Here is a 25,752-nt window from a genome sequence, read left to right as displayed (position 1 = left end):
TACCCAAAATTGCAATTGTCATCCTTAAATTGTACAATAATTTTAAAAATTTGTCCCTAATTATATTATTCATCATGCTCGCTCATTTCTCGTCCCTAAACTATCCATTTTTCAGTCTTTTACTAACAAAATATTATAGACGAAAGTAACAACGTTAGTATACCTTGGGGACAAAAAGAGAGTACGAAAAGTATAATGTCAATAATAACTTATGAACAAAAAGTGAACATGACTAACACTTTCAATGATGAAAAATGCAATTTTCCCTATAGAGTTTACTTTCATTTATAATTTGTAAAAATGAAGTATTTAATGTTTAATCACAACAATCTTAATTATTATCCTATGCCAAAATGGATTTTTAATTTGTCAGATGAACATCATACATGCTACCATTGTCAAGACATGAACAATAAGACAAGGTGACTATTTTTGTTTTTTTTTTTTTTTTGATTTATCCGAAAAAAGTGACTATCAAATCACATTGCACTAAACAAACCACTTTATGGCAAAAAATATAACTAAAGAAATAATAGAGAATAGAAAAATACCACACAACTCAGGAGTTAGGGAGGTCCACAATTTACCCATTAATTTCATAATTCCTAAGAGCCTCAAAGTCTGCTGCATTTAATTTACTACAAACATAATTAATGTATCTGAATTATTCTAGCACATAAGTTACTAAACCACACCAACTTAACAAGTTCAACAACATTCTGACATTCGAAATGCTTTAGTATAAAGACTAATAAGTACCCGAAGATGGGAATGTCATCGGCCTGTTACGTTTTAATCTCTACTCGAGTCAGGAGAGCCATCTCCATAAGAAACCAAGCCACCCTTTGCGGGGGGGCTCCTAGAGCGCGATGTTGACTTTTCCTTGCTTTTCTGCCTAGGTGTCTGTGATCCACTAGATGACCTTGATTTTGATACGCTCCTGCTCCTGCTCCTAGGGGACCTTCGTCTCTCAACACGTGGACGTGGTGAAGCACGGAACCTCCCCGTGGGAGAGCGACTACGAATAGGACTCCGGCTATAACGGCGGCCACGGTAACGTATTGGGCTACGTGATATACTACGAGACCTGCTTCTCCCATTCCTGAATCTGCGGAGAGGACATAAAAGAGAATAAAAATTATTATTATTATTATTATTCTCCACAAGCATTGCACATGATTTGTATTGCTATATAGAAATTTAATAACAATGTGCATCCATCAATCACTGCCCCACCCCTCCCATTCTAACTTCTAATAGTCAACAGTGAAAAATTAAGGAAACAAGGAAAACTGTCAGCAATTTTCAGACCTAGGGGGTGTTCTTCCTCTTGGTGGACTCCTGTAGCGCCTTGGTGACCTTCTGTAACTTGAATATCTATAGACACCAGCATTCAAGAAACAAAAGAAGAGAAAAGAAAGAGAGAAAATCAGTACATGAACAAAGGTATATGAAACAAATCCACGCTTGAAAGCACCCTAAAATACCTGTCACGGTCACTGCGACCATAGCGGTATGATCTCACAGGTGATCGACTCCTATATCTTCGAACAAATGAGTATTGCTCACTGAAGCCTCTACCCCTTCTTATGCGTTTAGGAGATCCATCACCAGAAGGACTTTTGGAAGAGCTCCTACCACGATCAGATATTGGTGACCTCTCTCTGCGACCTGTACTTCCGGGACTTCTTGAATGGCTACGAAGGCTCCGTCTGTAAGGTGCCCTAACTGGGCTTCGACTAGGACCTCTTCTAGAAGGAACCCTACCTGAACTTCTGCTCACACTCCTCCGAGAAGATCTAACAGGGCTTCTGCTCACACTCCTTCGAGATGATCTAACAGGGCTTCTGCTCACGCTCCTTCGAGATGATCTAACAGGGCTTCTGCTCACACTCCTTCGAGAAGATCTAACAGGACTTCTGCTCACACTCCTTCGAGAAGATCTAACAGGACTTCTACTCACACTCCTTCGAGAAGATCTAACAGGACTTCTGCTCATGCTCCTTCGAGAAGATCTAACAGGACTTCTGCTCAGGCTCCTTCGAGAACTCCTAACAGGACTTCTGCTTGGGATCCTAGAAGATCTAACTGGACTTCTACTTGCTGACTTCCAAGATTTCTTAGATGAGGTTCTTGGTGGGCTGCCGTTAAGCCTTCTTGGTGAAGGACTTCGGTTTCTGCCCTTACGGAAATTGGTTATGGGAGAAGGGCTCTCGCTAACACTTCTGCCTCTTTTGCCTGTTGCAGGGCTTCCACTGACACTTCTAGTTGGATTCCTGTTTCCACGTTTCACTGGGCTGCTACTGCGATCTGAGACACGACGTGGGCTTGCATTGACACTTGCACTCCTGCTTACACTGCGTCTTGGGCTATCACTTTGGTTCCTGCTAAAACTCCTTGGACTAATGCTCATGCTCTTATTCAAGGTCCTTTTAGGACTCAGGCTTCTGCTCCTGCTCATCAACTTTTAATAAAATACCCGTTGCAGAAGGATCTGTAAGCATAAAATAACAGAGGTGCAAGAAGAATGGAAGTAAACCTAGATTTGCTTGGGCTATTGTCTACCACATCAGGTTGTCTAACTGGACTCTTATCAGATTTATTCTGCATTAAATCATTGTTTTTATGCCCACCATTTTCTTTTGGGAATTCATCCTCTTCCCTTTCACGGGATCCCATAGCCTCTCCTTTCATCTGGTGTACAGGTACAGCTTCCCTTTCTTCAACATGATGAGATTGATTTCCATCTGCAGAGGTCAACAAATTAACTCCATTGTAAAAATGCCCATGAAATTAGAATAGATGAAAAACTTTAGACACCACTGTAAAAACATTTATCATGTCAAGGACCCATTACAGACACTACTGCAAGGCCATAGTAAAAATCATTCAAACAACATCTACAATGATCTATCAGACATGAGTGGCACAGTTCCATGCAGCTACATCATAGGTTCAGTGATTGTAAGGCCCAAATACACTCTTGTATTTAGAGTACCTACTTTTTATTATCCACCAATTTAGTCACGTGTCACCAATTAATAGGCAAATATAGATAATTTAACAGGGAAGAGGTTAAATACCAGGTATCTTCCCCAGGTTTGTATGCTTTCCATCTGGTTCGTGAGTTTTAGCATCACCTTCTTCAGAACTACTTCCGCTATCACCTTCAGAAAGACTATCATCTGAGGAACTGAGATGACATTGAACAGATTCAGTTTCTTGAATAATGACATCAAGAAAAGAATAAATTGGAATGGCAAATGTACAATATGCTTTAGAAGAAATATAACATAAATATATAGCATCCATAATTATTATATAGCAACCCCAGGTTTGTATGCGTTTCATCTGGTTTGTGAGTTTTAGTGATTCAGTTTATTGAGTGACATCAAGAAAAGAATAAATTGGAAATGGCAAATTTCCAATATGCTTTAGAAGAAATATAACACAAATATATAGCTTCCGTAATCATTACTTTCTTGGTCTGCGCTTTAGCTTCTTATCACGCTTCTTACGCCTTCTTTCACGTCGCCTATCCCTTCTTTTTCCACGTCTATTCTTCTCCCTCTTAGATCTCTTCCTCTTCCTACGTCTGTCATCACTGGATGAACTGGTGTCAGTTGATGAGGATATGTATGAGTCAGAATCACTATCAGACTCAGAAGACTCTGTTTCGGAATCTGTAGAACTATCCGAGTCTGAAGTATAATAGCGTCTCCTTTTTCTCCTTCTCTCCTTTGAAGTTTTTTTGTGTTTTCCTTTATGTCGACCTTCATGACAAATAAAAAAGATTAAACTAGTATATTTTAAAAAATCACAAGAAATGTATTTAATAGAACCATAGTTACCTTGTTCAAAAATAAAATTTCATGGCAGAGAAAATGTAACTAAAGGCACCAATTCTTACCTTCATGTAATTCACCAGAGTTTACTATCTTGACAGTAACATCTGGCTTCCCCACTTCATTTCCAACATTTTCAATCTTCTTAAGGACTTCATGGCCATGAACAAGCTTGCCAAATACAACTGATTTCCTGTTAACAAATGTTAGAAAGTAATTGCTTGAGGAATCATAAATTCATAATAGCAAGAAAGATGTTATTAAATTACTAGAGCAGACATAATAACAAGAGTTTCTAGCTAGCATGTTCAAGTGCAGCAAAAACTTTGCTAAACCTGTCAAGATGATGAAGAGCATTAAAAGTGACCATGAATAGAGAGCCACGTATATCACGATCAGCAATCGCCATAGATAGAAGACCAGGGCTATCATGTTTCAGCTTTGGTAACTCATCTGAAAAATTCCACAACTTTCACCTGTTACTCTTTTTGAAATTTAAACTTTTTAACTTTAATTGTATAATTTGTTGCTGAACAAACAAAAACCATTCAGATTGAAAAAGAGAGTGATCATCAGTGGAGAAAGAACTACACTTAATCCTGCAATACATACTAAAATTATTAATTGCATGAGGGAAATTTGCCTTCTCTAAATAGGCACTTGAAATAAAATAGATTAATTGTAAATTGTGGAAACACAATCTAGAAATGAGAATGAATAAATGCAGACTGATCATAAGCAACAAATGTGTTTGCATTTGTGAATATTAAGTGAGCAATAGTGGGAATGAGCAACAAATGTGTTTGCATGTTGGATACTTGTATAATACTTGCCTTTACCTCAGAAGTGCAGTTAATAGATACATTCAACAAAAGATAGCAACCTAACTATGAGGAATTTGGTCATATAACTCTAAGAAAAAACACAGACAGACTGCAATCAATATAGACTCCAAAAAAATCTATTTTGAAAATCAATATCTACTAGGCACATGTAGACAGACAGACATAGCACTCATATTCCCTACCATTATAAGAGAGGAAACAAATGTCCAATAGCATTGAAGCTCCCATGCTTGAGAATTAGATCAAATCAGCCTCAACCTTCATAGTCAATGCAAAAGGAAATCCATTTGATCTTTAAAAAAATTGATTTCTTGCTAAAAGTAATATTTTTTTTCATTGGATCAAGTTAACTACTAATACTGGAATAGGACATCTAGAGAATGATTTATCAGATAATTATCATCTAGACAAGGCATGGGTCACAACATATTTCAAAACAAAATTGATGATGAGAACAAAACAAAATTCTCACCTGGGAACTTCCCACCATATATACTTTCTCCAAAGTTCCCTGTGAAGCAGCAAATTACATCTCAGTTACAAAAACAATCAGTTGTCCTTTGAGCATGATACTTCATTAATCATACTCAAGTTATATATGATACATAAATATCATTGGTGAAGCTAACAAAAGAGCATTTCTATAATTCTACAAAATTTCCTGCAGTCATATTTGGTGATGTATAAGTTTTCATTTCACCACACTACACTTTAGCCCAACCATGCAATAATTTTTTTGGGTGTAACCCAGGTATCCACCATCAGACATAGCAACATAAGTGACCATCAAACTGTGTGATTTAACAATCAAGTTATTATTACCAAAAATGAAGCTAAACAATAGCAATGTATTTCTCATACTAGCAACACTAAAACAAATCCATAGTCCATAAAAAAATAAATAACCATACCATCTTCCCTGAGCAAGTCTCCAGCCTGGAGAGGAAAGGGCAAAAAAAGATGGTTAATTAAGATTATTATAAAATAAAGTCTATGTAAAAGTCTGGCTTGAGTACACTGAAATTCATTAATTCCAAGGATGAGCAACTCAGCAAGTACAACCTTAAAACTACATCACAAGAAAAGCAGTTGCGATCATCATCCCTGCATCCTACAGCATAAACAAGGATATATCTGACTAAAAGGGAAAGACCACCTCTAAACCATGCTCAACCAACGTTGGGATTCATGCAACTGGAAATATCAAACTACTATGAAAAGAAAGACTTTAGAACATAGAGGCAAAGACCATACTTGAGCCATGGATCCCTTTACAATATGGTGGAAAAAGGTTCCTTTGTAGTGCAACGTTGCTCCAGTCTTGGGGCTGGTTCCTTTTTCACCTGAAAACCAACAACTTCATATATAACAATATGGCCTTGTACTTATTTGAGAAAAGCAACCACCATCTATAAGGAAAGTACATCAAATCATAAAGCATTAAGATAGGCATGTTATTTCATCGTCAATAACTGAGAAGAATCTGTTCTCATAAATGTGAAAAGAAAATTCTCCTAGCATAATCTATTATACATCTATTCACCTGTACAAAGTGCACGGAAATTTTCTGCAGTCTTTGGAGCAACATCAGTGAAAAGCTGCAAGAATCAACAAGATGACAGTTGATCAAGTTTTTTGTCCCAAATAAAGTTTTGAAATTATTCAAAAATTAAAAATAAAAGCCTCAGCCTTTCTATACCACATACCTCAAAAACCATCCTTTCAAAGGGATCACCATCAATACATACATCCAAGAACACCAGCACTTTCTTCTTACTCATCTTACAAATTCAAGTAAGCACTAAAAGGAAAAAACAAGCATCCACAAGTAGCATTAGATGTGTCTGAACTCAAGTGAAATAGACCACCAAAGCTTACAGCTACTCATAATAAGAAACTGAATTCATACTCAATTTTGATATTTTGAAGCATGCTATGTTGACCAACAAAACTCATGAATAAAAAACCAATCCCTTGAATGCTAACAAGGATCTTACCTCCCATCTAGTCTAGTGCATTCTTTTCACTACACCAAACCCTAACTCGGAATTAAAGCATTGTTTCAACTAATAATGAAAACTACCCTTTATTCTAAAACAATGGTGGTTTTCATATCCACCCAAAACCCTTCTAATCGAATAACTATTCTAGAATTCCTGAACTATTAAAAAAAAAGAATTTAAAACCAAAAAGAAAAAAAAATAGTAAAAGGTCTTAGCTCATACAAATATTAATGCAATATAAAGAAACAAAGAGCAAAGATCAGTAGTAAATCAACTATCAACCGAAAATAGATTACTGAGAAAATCGATGCATACACACATGTAAATCTCCGCAAGAAGTAAATACTACGGAGCCGTAAAACCACATAATCATGAGACGAAATAAAGATATGTATCTATAGAGAGGGGAGAGAACCTGAGAACGAACAGAGAATGAACTCAGCACGGAATGTGCTGAGAGTCGATAGCGGCATAGACGACGAGAGGAGAGCTGATAAAAGTAGGACTAGGGTTTCTGTATTTTCAATTTTCCAGTACTGCCCATTTTCTTAAATTTCAAATCGTCACAAATATTTTCTTGTTTTTGCATCTCACATCCTCAAATTCTTGCTCTCACACCTAATCAAGTAACTTCCCAACTATAAATATAGTTAAATGAATATTTTGTTCATACTATTAATATTATATAATTTTAAATAAATAAACATGTATTGCAATAGTGTGGGAAATTATGTGGATGGAAGAAGAAAGTACTATCAAGTTTGTTTATGAATTATGATGAAATAAAAGATACTTTTTTTAGATAATTTAATTATTAGTCTTTTAAATTCGTAGAATGTAATCAATAAGAAACACTAGTTCTAAGTGATTATTTAAGTCGTTGTAATTAACTTATGCAGAGGAGATCTGTAGGATTAAGACAAGCATTGTCATGATATTATATGCATTTGTTTCTGACAATAAATAGACGTGTTTAGTAATTATTTTAAATAAAACAGTATTATACGCATTTATTCTAAGTTAGGAACATGCGTGTTACACCCCCGATTTTACCAACATTTTTAAAACTTAAAATGCAAGATAAGCAAGCTAATCATTCATTAAACATTAAGCGGAAGCAAGTCTAAACGGGGATGTTATGCCACATCTTAAAGTACTAAAGAGGCACAGGCGAAACATAAACACTAAACCAACATTCAGAGTCTACGGCTCACAGGCCAAGCAACAACTAAGGGAAAGGTAAAGCTACACTAGCTAAGAGTCTTCACTAGCGCGCTCGTCATCAACTCAAAACCTGTAAAAGACAAGGGATGACACCCGGTCAGTGAATAAAGCTGGTAACCCACCAATACGCGTTAAGTATCAATATATATATATATATATATATATATATATATATATATATATATATATATATATATATATATATATATATATATATATATATATATATATATATATATATATATATATATATATATATATATATATATATATACATATAGGGTGGGGTTCTAGTGAGGTTTATGTGTTAGGTGAGGTTTGAGGTCAAAATCCCACCCTAAGATGAGACGATCTAACGGCCCAAAAATGATGGCTAGATGGAATTCAAACGCAACGTACGCTGCCTTGTTACTTAATATGTAATTAAGTTGGGGGTAAACAAGTAATTATACTGTTAATTGTGCAAGACAAAGAAGGAAATCCCTTTGTTTACGGGTCTTGACAGTGTAGGGTTCAAAGTTGCTAATAATAAGGAGACTGACGGTTTTGCACACTGGAGAGACTTGGAGCAGACGAACCGACAGCGCTAAACACGAACTCCGACCGGCGACTTCAACAACGGAATCAATGGCTTACGGAACCCCAAGGCGGAGCACCTGGCGTGCGTCGATCGACGCAACGAGCAGACTGCGTAAGTTTTGTTTTTTTTTTTTTTTTTTTTTTTTTGTGTTTTTTTTTAAACACTCTGATTTTTTAGGAGCGATTGAGTGCAAAATGCAATTGCATGTATGTGTTAGTTGATTATGAGTTAGGGAACCAGAGAATGGTGGGTTTGATTTGGGGAAAAAAACACTGTGCGTGTAGTTGTTGAAGTCGGCGATTCAGTCGGAATCTGAAATACCGGCAGGGTTGGGGAGAAATAAACATGAATAGGGGTATATTATTGTGTAGTTTCCGGTGAGAACCTCTGTACGATAGACGATGGTTGTTCTGTTTTTTTTTTTTTTATGTTTTCTGTTTTTTTTTTTTACGACTACCATCAGTGGAAAACATGGTTGTTTAGTTGCCCGTTTGTGTAGAAGCACGGTGGTGGTATGTTATAATGCACAAATCAAAAACGTGTTGTGAATTGTATGAAATTGGTTGTTTTTGAAACTGTGATGAAAGGGGTTTATAAAACTTATGCAGTGTAAAGAGTATATAATGAGAGGTAGGGATGATGTTTTTCTGCCTGTTTGTGTTATTATTCTGAGCCAATTTGTAGTAGAGTACACCAGTGTGCAAAGGCGTTACATCTGGATGAATCAGTATGTGCATCGCCGGCTACTGTATGAATGCAATGATAAATGGCAACAAATAATAACCCGTAGAACGCTAAATAGATTAAGACACGTTCAGGTGATGTGCACCCAAACAGAAATATAAAATGCCACACGGTAGGGGGCATCCCCGCGACGGTAATAAACCAACTTAACTTTGAAGTTATATTAAAATGCATGTTCGCAAGACACCCGTTATTCGAAATAATATGGTAAATCAAAGGAACTGAATGACACACCTAACCTAAACTGTGCGTTGGGGGGAAGTTAACAAAAAGGGGAATAAAAAATAAAGCAGACAAACGCGTATAGTCATCTATAGTACATATGAATTGTTGTGCAACATTGATGGAAGCATACGTGCAGAAGTGCACAAAAATCCAGTCACCTTGTGCACCGACAACGAACAGTAGTGTGCAAGTGGGATGTGCTGCATGACACTCGGTAGGTGAGTGGTCGGTGCACCGGAAATAAAGCAACTTAACATTGAAGATTTAATAACAGGCATGTTTGCATGACACCCTTTAGTCAAAATAATATGGTACATCAAAGTGACCGAATGTGCAAGACACCACTCAAAAACAGATATAATATCCCAGTACCTAACATAAACCGTTCATTAGGCGGGTGTTAACCAAGAGAGGAAGCAAAATAAAAAAACAACAAACGTGTATAGTCGGTTACAAGACATATGGATATTTGTGCAACATCGAAGGAGGGATTCGCGCAAATTCGCACAAAATTCCAGAGACCATGTGCAACGGCAGTAACCTATACTGTGCAAGTAGGGGGTGGTTTCGGAATAGGAGAAAAAGGAATGAAATAATACCACGACCAACTTATATAAAAAACGGATAATATAAAATTATTCCACGGCATAGAAACACAAAATCCAAATAACAAGACACAATAAATCCATTATTGAAACCCACCACCAAATGCCGAATAAAACCAAGTCATTAGTGAAGTAAAAAACATAGCAATGTGTTTAAATTTAATTTAATCCAAAGAGCAATACGACCCCCTTCGTCATACATCAACGTTGCGCATCGGGCAGGTACGACTATTATGCCCATACTTTTCACAAGTTTGGCATTGGCGTTGGCGACGGCGACGACCCGACTTTTCAATAGCTAATTCCCTTGTATTTTTGTAACGTTTACCACCACCCTTGTTATTAGAGATTGGAGGAGGACGAACATCAACTTGACCTATTAGTCCCATAAGTTGCATCAAACGACACCACATCTCCAAAAGCTGAAAAATTTTCCTTCGCAATAGGGTCAGCCCCTCAAAAGGCCTAACCGCCTCATCACACGAAGGCATCAAAAACTTAGTCCCATCGGGGGACACGTCCATAACACACCATTGCAGCGATTCCGACCGTACTGCACAAACATCAAACAGAAATATACACACAAACACAAAACCAGTCAAATAAAATCGACATGCACAACATTCCAAAAAAAAAAAAAAAAAACACGCTGCTTGCACATATCAAATAACAAAGCATGCACTTTACGAAGTAAACCCCTACCCCCACCAAACCAAAAACCTTCAAAACCAATATAAAATGCAAATGCCATGTACACCGAAATGCACAAAACTAACAACATAATATCCTAACAGCGAACAAAAACCCAGCACACACAAGCCATGTAGTCAGACCACCACCGAAATCCATAAATTAGCAGAACAATCTATAACGAAACACATATGCCAATGGCACTTATTAAAAAACGAAAACATGCACAAATCAAATACCAAAATATGCACTTTACGAAGTAACCACCCACCCCCCACAAAACAAAAACCTTCAAACCAATATAAAATGCAAAATATCATGTACACCGAAATCCTCAAACTACCTGGGCAATATCCTAACAGCGAACAAAAACCCAGGACACATAAGCCATAATGTCAAACAAATACCGCAATGCATAAATTAGCAAAACAATTTATAACGAAAAACATATGCCAATGGCACTTATTAAAAAACGAAAATCACAAATACAACTATGACATAAAACCAAACCAAATAAACAATCACTAATCCAAGACCCACGACTGAAATATAAAAATTAAAACTCCATAAACAACATCAAACCACAACACCTAAAACGCATGTCATACAAATGGGCACATACTTATACACAAACCAAATACCAACTGATGCTCAATTAAAATATACAAGAAACAAACGAAAACACTAACCTCGAGAATCCACAAGCCTTCTAGCAGAGAAATACGAAAAAATTGAATAATTATGAAACGATGCAAGGAAAAATCACAAAAACTAGAAAGTGTATAAAGTTGATCGCTACATCAGATTATAAACGCTCACAATATTTAATTACCATGTATTAAACTCCTTAAAACGAGCAACTTAGCCGGCAAACACACCCAATAAATAGGAAAGAAAAATACAAAGACAAAAAAGCCCTTACACACTCACGCGGCAAAAGAAAAAATAAAGACAAAATAAAAATCCGAAAAAACAACAACCATAGATCAACGCAGAATCAAAGGCCAGATTTTGACCTTAGACCTCATGTGGGAACATGACCTCATATGATCCTCTATATATATATATATATATATATATATATATATATATATATATATATATATATATATATATTTATATATATATACACACACACACATAGGTATGATCAAACCATTTGGAACTGAGGAATACAATATATAGCATTTGAAAACCAAGAGGCGAGACAACAATCAATCATAACACACTCTCAGCAAGGATCAAGACCCACAACAACAAACGATAACCACAACTCTAGATGCAACCTACCATGCGCAAGGTAGAGTTCATCATAGACATGCACATAAGCAAGGAAATGCATCAATCACATAATGACAAGTTTATGTTCCAACCTTATACCTTAGTACCACCCTTATGGCTACCCCCGGCCTTATCACAGTTCCAACCTGTACCTCCGAGTGCCACCATGTACTTCTGAGTCCAACCTTTTCCCGGTCTGGGACCGTCGTCCCCCACCAATCTACACCACCAATCAGAATACCACCGATCTCAAGTACACGAGAGTACAGTTCAATTCATAGTAACATACCACCGATCTCATGAGCAAAGCTCGAGTAACAAAACCACCAATCTCATTCATGTTCACACATAGTCATCATTATCAAGAAGATTAAGGCTCATCAATAGCCCCAATCAAGTATCAACAAAGGGTACAACGATTTGTACAAGATCACATCATAAGAATCAATCAAGAGATTCCAACAAAGACATGAGCAATACTCAACAACAAAGGACTACCATCCAACATCAAAATGATTGACAACACGAGTTGCCAATCCTCAACAAGAAGGAACAAACCATACATACTAGCATAACAACATCAAACTAGCATGCTCATCAAAACGGGTAAAGCAAAATGGTTCCAACGAACCTTCAAGACTCATATTAGCCAAACGAATCACAAGGTTGGACCGTTAGCACGATTCAAGACCCCAAATCCTAACATGGATTCCTAACACATCGTTCTAGACATACGAAACATCAAGAAGACTCACAAAGAGCTCAATAATTCAACAACGGGAGGTCAAAACATCAAATACCAAGAAGAAAAGGATAACGGGGAACAAATCCCCGCAACCCCACATATGTTCCTCGCGGGTGGGGCCACGGGTAGGCCCCCACCCATGGGTCTGTCCGCGGGGTACACCCCATAACGCCTTCGTTCCCCGCGGGTGGGGCAGTGGGTATGCCACTACCCGCCGTTCCGCCCGCGGGGTACACCTCCTGTACAACATTTTTCCCTTCGGGAAAATTCATCAACAAAGCCAAGTTCAAGTCCAAAATACTCAAAATCTCACACACAACAAAGATATGACTTGGACCCAAGAATAAGCCAAGCAATGACATTCAAGAAACCTAAAGACAAGCTCTAAACATGCATCATCACAAGATCATGCATCAAATCTCACAAATCACATCAAGAACATCAGTAGAAGCCAAGAAATATCAATAGCAATCATAAAATAGGTTTTGTAAAGCATGGGTTACCTTTGTAGACCAAAAATCACTTCTTCCTTACACTCCTAAGCCTCACCTTGAAGCTCTTCCTCACCAAAGACTTCTCACCAAACCAAACCACAAGGAAAAACACCAAAATAAGATAAAGATACCTTAAAACTAGCTAAAAACACTAAACAACTAGAGATCTTACCCTTTCCTATGATAGAGAGGTAGAAAGGTGGAAACTTTAGGTGAAATCTTGCAAGGATGGAGAACCCTTCTTCTAGCTTGGAGAGAAAGTTAAGATTTCTTGTAGAGAGAAGGTGGAGGTTTTAAGGTTTGGCTAGCATGGGAAATGAGTGAAATGTCTTGCTAGGGATGGCTTGAACAACAAAACATGTGTGAAATGTCAATTTTACCCTTACTAAGGTTAGAAAGACACAAGGGTTGAGGTACAAAGCATAAGGCAAAAGGTGCACTTGGTTGACTAAGGAGGCTAGTCAAAATCTAGTCCCTTGACTATCAAATTTTAGGATTTTTAGAGAGAAATTACTAAGTAAAGCTAGGATTAATTCCTCAATTAATCACAATTAGAAGTTAGATTTACGGGGTGTCACATCCTCTCCTTCTAACAATAAGTTTCGTCCCCGAAGCTTGGGCACAACGAGTTAACAAAAGGATAGCAATGAACAAAGGTGTGACAAGAGAAAGCAAAGAGTGGCAAACAATAGTTTCAAAAATCAGGAGTAAAGGCAAGGCTTCAAAGTAACGGAGATTACTTCCAAGCAACTTAACAACTAACAAAACTTAGGATCAACAACCAACTGGCTATGCTAGGCCTAAAATATACTAGGCTAAGCACCAAGCAAACAAACAACTAAGCGAACAAATACCAACGAGCCAACTACCAAAACGAGCAAGGAACACACTCACAAAACAACTAAGCAAACAACTACCAACGGACCACAACCAAAACAAGCAAGGTGCGCAACGAGGTTACCTCAAACTCCAGCCTAGGAGGAATCATCCTCTGAATCCTCAGCTCTACCTCGACTAGAACTAGCTTCCAGTACATCCAGCCTTTGATTCACTATGACAACCCAAAAATTAATTTTATAAATTCAGTTTTTAAGAAATTCCAAAATAGTCATTTTCACTCTATAAAAATTTTTGCGATCAATTTGGTGTTTGAATAAATTATTTTGAGTATATTTTAAATCAATTCAACACCAAAACTTATTTTAATTCCAAAATCCTAAATTTTCAGGTACTTCGCGTACCAAGTTTTAAACTGAGAAACCAATCTTAGTGAGACCAGGAGAAATCTGAACCAAGTGTTTGTTTAGAAATCATTTTTGGAAAAATACATTTGACCTCTAAACTATTTAAAACCACCTTTCTTGACATTGGTCAATGAAGCTTGGTAGACCACAACCCTCCAACCCCTTGTCTGATCTTATTAGAATAACCACCAAATTACCACTTTGCCCCCAACCAATCATTGATGCTCTACCTAGGGTTTTGGACCCTATAAAAGCCTCACCATTCCATTGTTGTCTCCTTATCCCATTTCTTTGCCTCTTTAAACTCTCTATAGAAGAAGAAACACAAATCACAGTAAGGTTTTAGCTTCTTTCTCCTCCATTCATTTCATTTCCTTCTAAGCTTCCATTCTAGCTTTCAATCTCTAAGATCTTTCCTTAAGCCTTGTAAGTGTTGTTGTGTTGTTTGTTTGAGGTATCTAGGTGGTGAAGGAAGTAGTGGTTGAGTAGAGAGGAAGAAAGGATCCCACAAGAAGAAGAAGTCTACAAAGGTATAACCCCATGGACTCCCTCTTCATTTTTGGCTCTATGAAGCCTAGATTCTTGAATAGAAATGAGTAGAAATGATAGATTTTTGTTGTGTTTGAGCTAGGAAGTGATCTATTACTTGTCTATGATGTGTTGGTAATGTTTTGGATGTGTTGGAATTGCTTGGCTTTGATTTGCAGATGAAATAGTCCATCTGTGAGTGTGTGTGCACCAGATGAATGTAACGGCTCTGGTGCACACACAGTGTGCACCAGATGAATGTAACGGCCCTAGACAACAGCCCATCAAGGGAGCCCGTTGGCTAGAGCCGTGGCCAACCGGGCCTAGGGCACGGCCCTAGGAGAGGGCCGTTGCCTAGGCCCGGCCTTGTGGCGGCTTGAGAGGGGCGGGCCATGAGGAGCCCCGCCCCTAGTCCCTGAGAGTTGTCTGTGCAATGGCCGGGCCTTGTGGCTTAGTTACGTGTTATTTCGGGCCAGGTGTCACCGGCCCTTGTGGCTCGGTACCTCGGGGTCGTCTCGACGCACGTTTTGGCTTTGATTTCGTTGAATTTGGATTAGAAATGAGCATGTTATGATGGATTTATTGATGAATTTGCTTCACAGTATGCATGTTTGAAGTTCACTGTAATGAGAAATGCTTTGCTTTGTTGCCCTGATGATTATCTATGTGTGAGTAGAGAAACATGATCACCTTGAGAATAAGATTTATTAGAAAAGCATGACTAGAATGTGTTGTTTGATCAATTGGATTTGGAGTATATATTTTGATGATAGAAATATATAGGATTTGATAAGTTGCAAACCGAGCATGATATTGTATTCTTGAGAATGTTATTATCTATATATATATGGATTTGAAGCACGTTGTATAGCATTTTTGCATTTCAAGTATAGCATGTTTTAAAAGTGCACAAGTGGTCAACGTGAGCCTAAGTATTACTTTCAAAATTCATGAGCATGTGATATATCATTATTTTGATGCATTGAGAAGTTGTTGAGATATGACATGCATGAGATTGGTGCATGAGTGATGTATTTATATATTATCTATATCAGTGAGGTTTTGGATGACCCGTTGGGACTATGTCCTTTCGGAGTAAAAGAGAAAGTAACGGATATTGCGATCTGACAGATATATCATGTAACGTGGCGTATTCCCACGTTACGAGGTTGGAGACTGCCCGCCAGGCTTGGAATCCTGGTTAGGGGGTGTGCAAACTAAAAGTACGATACATGATTCCACACAGAAAGCACGACAGAAAGAAAAAACCAAGAGACTGGTTCTGTAGGCGAGTTGAGTATGTGGCCAGCTAGATTGCCGAGCCGATTAGGTCCATTCACGATTCGTGAAGATCTACCTCCCCACGAGTTAGAGGTTCCGTAGTTACGGATGTGGAGGATGCACGAGATTGCACCGTACGCTAGGGCTTCGCTGCGGCGGAGTACCTGCTTCGCAGAAGAAGAGAAATGTGAAGTATGAGAAAGTTTGAGCAAGAAAGATATCGAGTCAAGAGACTCAAGAAAAAGAAAGCGAATCATCGTGACTCTAAGAAACCTCCCCAGAAAAGTATTCTATTTTTCAAACGTGTGTATGAGTATACTTATAGTATTGCACGAGATTGCATAATGAGAATGTTTGCACGAGATTGCATAATGAGAATGTTTGCACGAGATTGCATAATGAGAATGTTTGCACGAGATTGCATTTGAGTATAGTATTGCACTAGATTGCATATGAGAATGATTAACCGAGATTGTATGTTGAGCATGATTGCTGTAGTTGCACTTTGATATCTTATATATCTAGTTGCAAGATGTGATCTTGAAAGCATGATGATAACTTCGTATTGGTTGTTAGTATGAGATTGATTGATAGCTTGAGTTCGTTGTGATGAGATTTGTTATGAGAAATATGTGTTGGAGTGTTTATGTTGATGAATTTTATATATATTTGAAGCATGCATGTTGATATTATAGGTTGCAAGCATATAGAAAGTCTGTGATGTATCTTAAAGTTGTCTAAGTGTTGAGATTGCTTGATTAGAGTTTGTGAACAAATGTTTTTCCAAAGTATATAATGTAGTACTTTATAGGGTTGAGTGTGGTTATACTTAGCTTCGTGCTAACGGGTGTTTTCCTATTTGTCTATATGTTGTTTGTAAAACCCCTTTCAGGTGGGCCCAGCGTTTGAGAGATGATCGAGTTAGACTAGTCTAGTAGATCTAGTAGTCTGAACTCTCTTTATTTTCATGATGTTTAGTATGATGGATCGTAGACTTTGATGTTTATTTTGACGGAGTTGTAGACTTATGATTTGATGTTCCAGTTTGATGCTTAGACATCGGGGTGTTTTTTCCCCTTATGACCTTTGATTAAGTTTTATGAATGTTAGTTACTTTTATTATTCTAGTTCCATCCTTAGCCTGTGCAACCACCACGAAGTGGTGGTTGTGGCGGTGACATTCCCACTAGTTTACTTATTAAGTTGTTTATCCGCTGCTTAGTTTATGTTAATTGTGGTTTTAGAATTATAATTAAGATTTAGAAAAGTGGGGTGTTACATTCATAGTGACCAGCTGAGCCTTCATGAAGGAAAAACCTTCACAGGCCACCACACGCTCCTCGTAGGTCATGGCATCGTGCTCTTTCTTCGTCCTCACTTCTTTTCTTCTCAAGCTCTCTTCACTCTTGGGGTCACTTTCTTCTGCCTCTTCCCCTTCCTCTTCTTCTTCCTCTTACTAAAGTTTACACTGACAGAATACAAGGGTATTTAGGAAAAATAAATGATATAATAGATGGTAAAATAGGAAAAACAATAAATATACTAAAATCTAAAAACATATTATAAGTCTCAATCCAAGTTATACCTCTGCCCTCTGGTTTAAGTCAGTGTTTTCTGTTAAATTTTTGGTACATTATGCTATCAAAATTATACTACACAATTTTTTGGACAAAAATATCCATCGTTATAACTTTTATTATCTTTTTACATTATTATTACCATGCATCACTACTGGAAATTATGAAATTTTCGACCACCTGAAAGTGATCTTAAATCAAGTCGAAAACCTTGTTCCGACCATTTTTGGTATCCGGAAAAACCTTTGTTGTTATTTCTGAGCACTTTTTGGTATCAACTTGATTTAAGATCACTTCCAGGTGGTCGGAAATTCCATAATTTCCAGTAGTACATATACATACACAATATATTTTCTTACATTCTTCAATGGTAAGTTTAATTTCATTTAAATTTTAATTAAATATTTTCATAATTATATTTAGTAATTTATCATTTCTAAAATTCTTACTTCAATAATATGAATATTAATTCTACAACTACACACACACACACACACACACAGTTTTTTTAATATAACTAAGATTTTAACATTGAGTAATTTCTTCGCATCACGCATATAAAATACCAGTCAAAATAATGTGAACCATTCATTTCAACAAACAATTACACCAGCATTTTTTAATTCTCATTAGGGGCCTAACTTTATTGGCCGTTATTAAATTTGTAGATTTTATTACAAAACATATTACTCCGTATAATATATCATAAAATTCTACTTGTTATATAGTTCTTCACCCATTTTATTACAAAACATATTACTCCACCAGAGGTCACTTGTCTTTGGTGACAATTCCAAATTTAGTCCCAGACTATAGTTTTTGCCATTTAACATCCCTAGACTATTGTTTTTTTTTTTTGGACACTTTTAGTCCTTCTCATGACTTTTTCTATTTTTAGTAAGGGCATTATTGTCTCTTCATATTTTTCTGTTGTTATTTTTCTCTGGTTCAACCATTTTAATTGGTTTAGGTCTTTACTAAAAATAGGTTGAAAAATATGATTACTAAAAGTCAGATTACCTAAAGTTATACATCAATTAAACAGGTTGAAACCGAAAAAAATAAAAATAAAAGAAAAATATGAAGAGACAAAAATGTCCTTACTAAAAATAGGAAAAGTCATGAAAATGACTAAAAGTGTCCAAAAAATAATAGTCTAGGGATGTTAAATGACAAAAACGATAGTCTAGGACTAAATTTAAAATTGCCATCAAAGACAATGGACCTCTGGTGGAATTAACTCTTATTATTTTTATCCATAGTATGGTGAGACTTATATGCTAATTATTTATATCTAAAATCTAAAAACATAATAAGTCTAAATCAAGGTTATATCCTTGATTTATGTCCATCTTTTTGTATGCTAATAAATGTATACATTTTACTTTAAATATTGTACACTTCAATGTTATTAGACAAAATTGTCCATACTACATTCTTGTTGGACAAAACTACCCTTACATCGTTACTTTCTAATTCTAACATTGATAACTCCATCATTATTACCATACACCTATATCTATCATATCTTTTTCCTATTCTTTAAATACCATTTTATTAAAATCATTATATAATTAATTTAATGGTTGATTATATTTTAATTTAATTTCTATGAATGGTAATCATATGTGTGTATAAAATACACATTTATTATTTGTGTATATATAATTCAAATTATAAATTTTAATTATTTGTATTTACCATTGTTTTAAGAGAAAATGGTGAAGTAGGCCCCTAAATTAAACACCAAAAGTCAATTAGGCACCTAAACTTTAAAAAAGTGCAATTAAACCCTCAAACATGTCAAATTGAGTCAATGAAGTCCAAGAATCGGTAATGACATGTTATTACAAGTCATTTCAATTCCGACGAAAAATCCGGCAACCGGCGCTCCGTTTCAGCGAAAAATCCGTCGACCAGTCGCCATAATCTACCAGGCCTTTTTCGGAGAAGGCGACCAGATCTGGTTGCCTTCTCTAGGGGAAGGCGGCCAGTTGGTCGCCTTCCACCGGAGAAGGCGACCAACTGGTCGCCTTCTATGGTAGATGGCGACCGACCACAACTTGTCCGTCGTTGGATTTCTCGTCGAAACGGAGGGCTGATTGTCGGATTTTTCGTCGGAACTAAAATGACATGTTATACAGGTCATTTATCGGTTTTTGGCTTCGTTGACTCAATTTGACATGTTTGAGTGTTCAATTGCACTTTTTTAAAGTTTAAGTGCCTAATGACTTTTGGTGTATAGCTTAGGGGCTTATTTGACCCTTTTTCCTTGTTTTAATATTGGGCATGAATTTTCACGTGCATACAAATGCTAGTAGTATTAATAAGCATCAACAAAAAAAAAAAAAAAAAACTATTTCTTAAGAAATTTATAACAACACCCTCTAGGTTAGTTGTTTGTTAGGTGATAGTATTAGTGTGACGTAATTTTGTTTTTTAATGTTCTTGTTTTCTTTTGTGGTTAGTGATAGATACCCCATAATCGGGCACTCAGCTAGATACAAGGTTTGCAGTCGGTTCTGATTGCTTAGGACACCTAGCAGTTCGAAGGGAGAGGCTTCTGTTGCTTTGATAATGGTACAGGTACTCGGGCAGTCCTCTAGTCGTCTTGGTTGGGCGACCAGGCTCGGCAGTCGCCGTGTCACCGACCGGGTCCTTAATTGGCTCGGATGGACGGCCAGGGTAGGCAATCGGTGTGTCCCTGACCGAGTGCGCACTCCATAGTCGGTTAGAGGTAGATTTGGCGGAGATTCTTTCCTTGTGCGCCACCCGCCAAGTAACTTCCTTTTATCACATTAGGAAGATAGTCCGTCAGTTTTGTAGCTTCTTAAGCTTAATTTTAGTTATTTTCCCTCTTATTGCCTTCTTTAGGAATTGATTCCTTGTATAAATACCCCATCGGGGTCACACTGTAACGGATCTTACTTTCAATAAACTTAACGTTACTCTGCTCCGCTTTTTTCGCATATTCTCTTTTTCTATTTTAATATTTTACGGTAGTATTGACCCGCCGACCGACTAACTTTCAGCCGTAAAATCAATGTATATTATATATAAATAAAATTAATTATTCCTAAATAAAAAATATATAAAAAATAAAAAAATAAGAAAAAATTCATTTTTTGTCATAAATTTGAAATGAGAAAATAGTGAAAATCACGCGCACAATAGGGAGCGTTGGCGGAGTCGCTGTTTCCCACTCTAACACGAATTAGGTGGTTTCTAAACAAAGCAAAGGAGGCGTGCATTACGCACCCCCAACTTTTCCCAGTTAGTTTTTTAAACAAAAATAAAAATAAAAAAACATTTTTCCCCATCATATTCCCGATATTACCCTCACCACCCATATTTATTCACCGATTTACTTCTTCCCCAAATTTGCATTTCCTTGCACAAAATCTTCAACAAACCCTAGAAAACGCAAATTCTCGACTCCGTGGCTTCGTCTTTTGAGCATCGAAAACGATCGAGAACTCAACGGAGAAGTCTTTTGATAGAGAAATTTCACCAATTTCAAGGAAGAGGTGTGTGTTTTTTTGGCATTTTGTGTTACAGTTTTGGGCGTTTGTTGCCCTGAAGATTGTTTGAATTTTCGTTGTAGATTAATTGATTTTAGTTTCTGGTTTTGTAGAGTTAAATTTATTGGTATAACGAGCATATATTACAATTTTTATTTATTTATTTTGTGTGTATTATTCATCTTTTGTTGTTTTTTTTGGTAACTTACCGGAATATTTCTATTTAATCAGTGTTTAACTATCATTTGAGTTTAATCCGATTTTTTGTTTCTTGAGTAACGTAGTTTAAGTAAATGTTGTAAATTTTGTTTTTGATTTTGATTAAAAATTTGATCATGTGTTTTCTGTATCAAGGAATTTTTTAAGTAATTACTTGTCCGGTTTGACTTATTTTGTAGTCCTCGTCCTGCAAGTGGGTTCTCGTTGTTATTACGGAGTAATATTTTTTTTACCAGGTTTTAGTATATTTTTATTGTTGAATTTGATTTGAAAATCCCTCGCTCTACTTACACATTTTTGTGATGTTGCTGATCTATTTCTATCAATACCTGTGAGAAGTTTGTTTGGGGTTTTGATTTATCTTATGTTCAGAATTCAGATTGCATTTGTCTGCTTCTAATGGCTTCTGTCTATGATCAGGTTGTGATTGCATTTAACATAATTCTGCTCAGATGAAGTTTAAAAGAGGGGTTAAAGTAGAGGTAATGAACAAAGCTGAGGTTCCAGTCTCGTGGCGTACTGCTGAGGTACTTTCTGGGGATGGCCATACTTACATTGTGAGATTTGATTCCTTGGTGGAAAGTGAATCAATGGTGGAAAGGGTATGGAGGAGGTTGATTAGACCTTCTCCTCCTATGGTGCAGCATACAGAGAGTTGGTTAGCTGGGGACATTTTAGAGGTATTTGATGACTTCTCCTGGAAAGTTGCCATTGTTCTCTATGGTCTGGAAGGAGATTATTATTTTGTGAGACTACTTGGATCCTCTCATGAATTTAGCATTCATATATCTTCTATGAGGAGGCGACAAGAATGGAAAGATGGCAAATGGGTTTTGATGTCTAAGGTACTTTCTTCTTCTTTTAGCAACATAACATTACATTTCTCTACTAGAGGTCATTAGCAATTAGGATAATTGTTATTTGTTAACCTTACATGGATTTTGCATTGGAGAGTTTTTAAAATCAACTGTTGCCATTCAGTTCTCTTCTTGATTGACTTTTCTGAAATGACATGTTTTTGTTAGAAAATTTTATCAGTTCATGCATCATCTTCAATATTTTATTTCCATTCGATTTTTCTTTGCAATTAGATGTATTTATATCACAAACATTCCACTAATACAATTTTATATTGTTTTCATTCCATAGGTTTCTTCAGAATGTGGAAAGGTCAACACTCTCAAACTATCAACTCCCATTGGCTATCAAAAGTTGGACTTCCAGTTGCTGCAATCTGATGTCTTGGCTAACTTTCAAGGAGAAAGTAGATTACAAGAGTCTCATGCAGTATCTTCAAGATCTCTGAAGCGCGCATCTCCATACTGCTCATCAGCTGCTGAATCACATACTATACACTTCCAAAAGCTAAGAGCTGCTGAAACAAATGGCCAGAGGCAAAGATTAATTCCATCACCCTTACTGGAAAAGGTAGATGCTGTAGCTTACCCAAGAGAAACACTGGGTGAAAATTACATGCATGCTTCCTTTAATATTGGGTCAACTAGATATAACGAAATCGACAAAGCAAAACTAGATGGTGTCTTTTGTTTCTCATCCTTGAGAAACTCAGACTTGAGTGACTTTGATAGTGATGCTTGCTCTGTTGGTAGTTGTAGTGTTACTAGTGAAAGTCCAGTAAAGTTCCGTTGCCATTTTCTACCAAATCCTCTTAAATGTTCAGATGCCTTTTGCAGTGATGCAGAGTCAGTCTGTCATTCAGTAGATGAGGAGGAAAGTATTCCTCCACCAGAAGAGGATTTGGCAGAAAGTATTCATAGGTTAGAGTTGCATGCTTATCATTGCACTCTGGAGGCATTGTATGCTTCTGGACCCTTAACTTGGGATCAGGAAACAATGTTGACAGATCTCCGTATTACACTCCATATTTCAAATGATGAACATTTGATGGAGTTAAAGAACCTAATTTCTGCTAAATCTTGCAGTTATTTAAGATAATAGTTTATGTAGCAGTTCCTTTCTTGTTTGTTATAGGTTCTTGCCTCGCCACTCCTTCAAATTTGTAAAGGTCAAGGTTTCATGTTAACTTTGTATCTTCAATCTTGGACTCCCTGGTTATATATTTACTTTTCAAGGGACTAGCTCTTCTAGCAATGGGATTATGTAATTGTTCTTATTTGAAAGTGTATAAAAATATTGCAAATAATGAATATATTGATCGATGACCTTGTTTAATTACCAATACGTTTCATCTTAATGTATTTACATTTTGTGACAACTATGCGACTGTCTAGAGTTGATGTTTGAAAGCACATGCATCACACATAGGTGAGCTTATGATTGCATATTTGGAACTCATGAAAATAGGTGTGTGGATGTGCCTAATTTGAATTAGAATGTACTTCATTTTTCTTATGGGATGGGGTGACAATGCCAGAAGATGAGCTCTCTTTATTTTCTCTAAAATGTCCCCTTCCCCCTAACCAAAGAAATATACTAAAAAAAAATGCAATATTAAAAATAATTATACTTTATTGAATCCTCCAGATTGAATACTGAAATTTGTAATATGTTAAAGAGTAATAGCTTCTCTCTTTGTCTCCATGTTCGTTTTTTATTTTGAGTATGCATGTAAGGAGATTCCCTCCATACATAGTGGCAGCATATGAAATACCTTTAAGGAGCTTAATAATGATCAGGTCCCCTGCATTTTCCAGGGCTACAGGTGGAGGCATGGTTCCCTTGCTTCTGACTTTTCACAGATGATGCCGGGGTTTGCAGCCATTCTAGTGGAATGAACAAACGGACAATTCATGCGTCCAATTTCCCAGACATGGCCAATCCCTGGTATCACTTTGTAATCTGTTTATTGTCAAACATTATATATACCATATTGCAGGATTTGCAAAATTTTTTATACTGGATGAAGCCAGAGCTTTAAGCAGTACCATTGCAGACTATATATGTAAGGCTTGTTAATACTTTCAACCAGTTATTACAATGTTAGTGTAAAAACCTGCATTTTCTGTTGAGATTAAAAGTCATGACTTGGGAAAATGCTTCATTTTGAAAGTGTAAGTATCCAAGGACCTAAGACAAGGAGATGAGATAACCATGAGACCTTCTTCCTGTTGTGCTGTTATTATTTTTATTTATTTATTTATTTATTATACATTTTGCTGTCGACTACATACCTTGTATCTGCAGAATTAGTTGTTTCTGTAAATCATGATGTGTTAGGTGGGAGTGTGCCAACTTATTGAAACTCAAAACAGAAGAAATTTGAAAGCAGATGGAAGGCTCAGGTATCTTTTCCCACGTTCTCTTCTTACCTTGGATCACTCGCTTTGTTGCATAGAGTTGGAGAGATTCTTGTTTCTGATACCTCTTTGGTCATCACATTGCAATGAGAAGATATTCATATGACAACTGACTAGAATGTTGCCAGTTGAGTTTCACAAAAGACATTCTGAAGAGCACTTTCTTTTTCCTCCTGAATGTTGAGGACTTAGGCCTGACTTTCATTGAATTTGTGGGAATGTAATGAAATGAAAATGCTACCTCTCTGCCACACAATTTGGTTGCCCTGCCTAAATAACTGCTGGTGATTTTTTTTTTTTTTTTTTTTTTTTTATATTTTTTATTACAGGCAACTTGTAACTTGAGCTGTAGCTATTTGGCCCAATTTTATTGCAAATTATAGGTTTTCACAAGCTTGCATTGGTTTCTGACTCATTATATGCTATATTTCGATTTTAATTTTGTCCAAATTTTTAGATAATTTTTTATCGGAAACAATTTGGAAAATGTGATATCTTAAAGAGAAACTTTTTCTAAAAGAGTTAATTCCAACAATGGTTCTCCAACTATTGTGATTTTTCAAAATTGGTCCTCGTTTTTTAATTTGGACAAAATAGACCCTTACTATCAAATTTGTTCTACCATTGGTCCTTCCGTTAACCATCCGTTAGTTGGACGTCAGTGAAGGGGCTAAAATGGTTATTTCCTGAGCATTTCCTCTGACCCCATCATCAACCCATGTTAGTTGTAATTAGGATTTGTTCTTTAACGGACGTCAGTGAAGGGGCTAAAATAGTCATTTTCTGAGCATTTCCTCTGACCCCATCATCAACCCATGTTAGT

General features: G+C 36.6%; 2 protein-coding genes across 6 annotated transcripts; one reads left to right on the top strand and one right to left on the bottom strand.

Annotated features, from left to right (window-relative positions):
* Positions 1 to 548: 548 nt before the first annotated feature.
* On the bottom strand, positions 549 to 7,304 carry LOC109184364 (peptidyl-prolyl cis-trans isomerase CYP95). Of its 4 annotated transcripts, XM_019334356.1 has the most exons (15): positions 7,109 to 7,240; positions 6,397 to 6,491; positions 6,234 to 6,288; positions 5,945 to 6,033; positions 5,602 to 5,626; positions 5,163 to 5,201; positions 4,873 to 4,948; positions 4,181 to 4,298; positions 3,911 to 4,038; positions 3,479 to 3,773; positions 3,084 to 3,193; positions 2,540 to 2,747; positions 1,488 to 2,453; positions 1,312 to 1,377; positions 549 to 1,108 (listed from the first exon to the last, which is right to left on the bottom strand). In XM_019334356.1, exons 7-15 carry the CDS (start codon positions 4,916 to 4,918, stop codon positions 793 to 795), a joined length of 2,253 nt encoding a protein of 750 aa, XP_019189901.1. In that variant the 5' UTR covers positions 4,919 to 4,948; positions 5,163 to 5,201; positions 5,602 to 5,626; positions 5,945 to 6,033; positions 6,234 to 6,288; positions 6,397 to 6,491; positions 7,109 to 7,240; the 3' UTR covers positions 549 to 792. The 4 variants fall into 4 exon arrangements, with proteins under 4 accessions (XP_019189901.1, XP_019189900.1, XP_019189902.1 ...); XM_019334355.1 differs by lacking the exon at positions 4,873 to 4,948 and having other exon boundaries at positions 7,109 to 7,304; XM_019334357.1 differs by lacking the exons at positions 6,234 to 6,288; positions 6,397 to 6,491; positions 7,109 to 7,240 and adding an exon at positions 5,753 to 5,801.
* Positions 7,305 to 21,243: 13,939 nt separating this feature from the next.
* LOC109184400 lies at positions 21,244 to 25,223 on the top strand. 2 transcript variants are annotated; one of them, XM_019334404.1, is made up of 4 exons: positions 21,254 to 21,438; positions 22,072 to 22,496; positions 22,801 to 23,079; positions 24,327 to 25,223. In XM_019334404.1, the coding sequence occupies exons 2-4, from the start codon at positions 22,104 to 22,106 to the stop codon at positions 24,405 to 24,407; spliced, it is 753 nt and encodes a 250-aa protein (XP_019189949.1). In that variant the 5' UTR covers positions 21,254 to 21,438; positions 22,072 to 22,103; the 3' UTR covers positions 24,408 to 25,223. The 2 variants fall into 2 exon arrangements, with proteins under 2 accessions (XP_019189947.1, XP_019189949.1); XM_019334402.1 differs by lacking the exon at positions 24,327 to 25,223 and having other exon boundaries at positions 21,244 to 21,438; positions 22,801 to 23,851.
* The last annotated feature ends 529 nt before the right edge of the window (positions 25,224 to 25,752 follow it).

The sequence above is a fragment of the Ipomoea nil genome, unplaced genomic scaffold (assembly GCF_001879475.1).
Source record: "Ipomoea nil cultivar Tokyo-kokei standard unplaced genomic scaffold, Asagao_1.1 scaffold1259, whole genome shotgun sequence".
Lineage (NCBI taxonomy): Eukaryota > Viridiplantae > Streptophyta > Magnoliopsida > Solanales > Convolvulaceae > Ipomoea > Ipomoea nil.
The sequence above is the reverse complement of the archived record's forward strand: the minus strand, read 5'-3'. Positions and strand labels throughout refer to the sequence as shown.

Coding starts and splice junctions, on each gene's coding strand:
- LOC109184400 (XM_019334402.1), top strand. CDS start 22,104: ATGAAGTTTAAAAGAGGGGTTAAAGTAGAGGTAATGAACAAAGCTGAG. Junction 22,497..22,800: donor AATGGGTTTTGATGTCTAAG/GTACTTTCTTCT, acceptor TTCATTCCATAG/GTTTCTTCAGAATGTGGAAA.
- LOC109184364 (XM_019334355.1), bottom strand. CDS start 6,471: ATGAGTAAGAAGAAAGTGCTGGTGTTCTTGGATGTATGTATTGATGGT. Junction 5,627..5,944: donor TAAAGGGATCCATGGCTCAA/GTATGGTCTTTG, acceptor TTTCCTCTCCAG/GCTGGAGACTTGCTCAGGGA. Junction 2,454..2,539: donor AATAGCCCAAGCAAATCTAG/GTTTACTTCCAT, acceptor GTTGATGAGCAG/GAGCAGAAGCCTGAGTCCTA.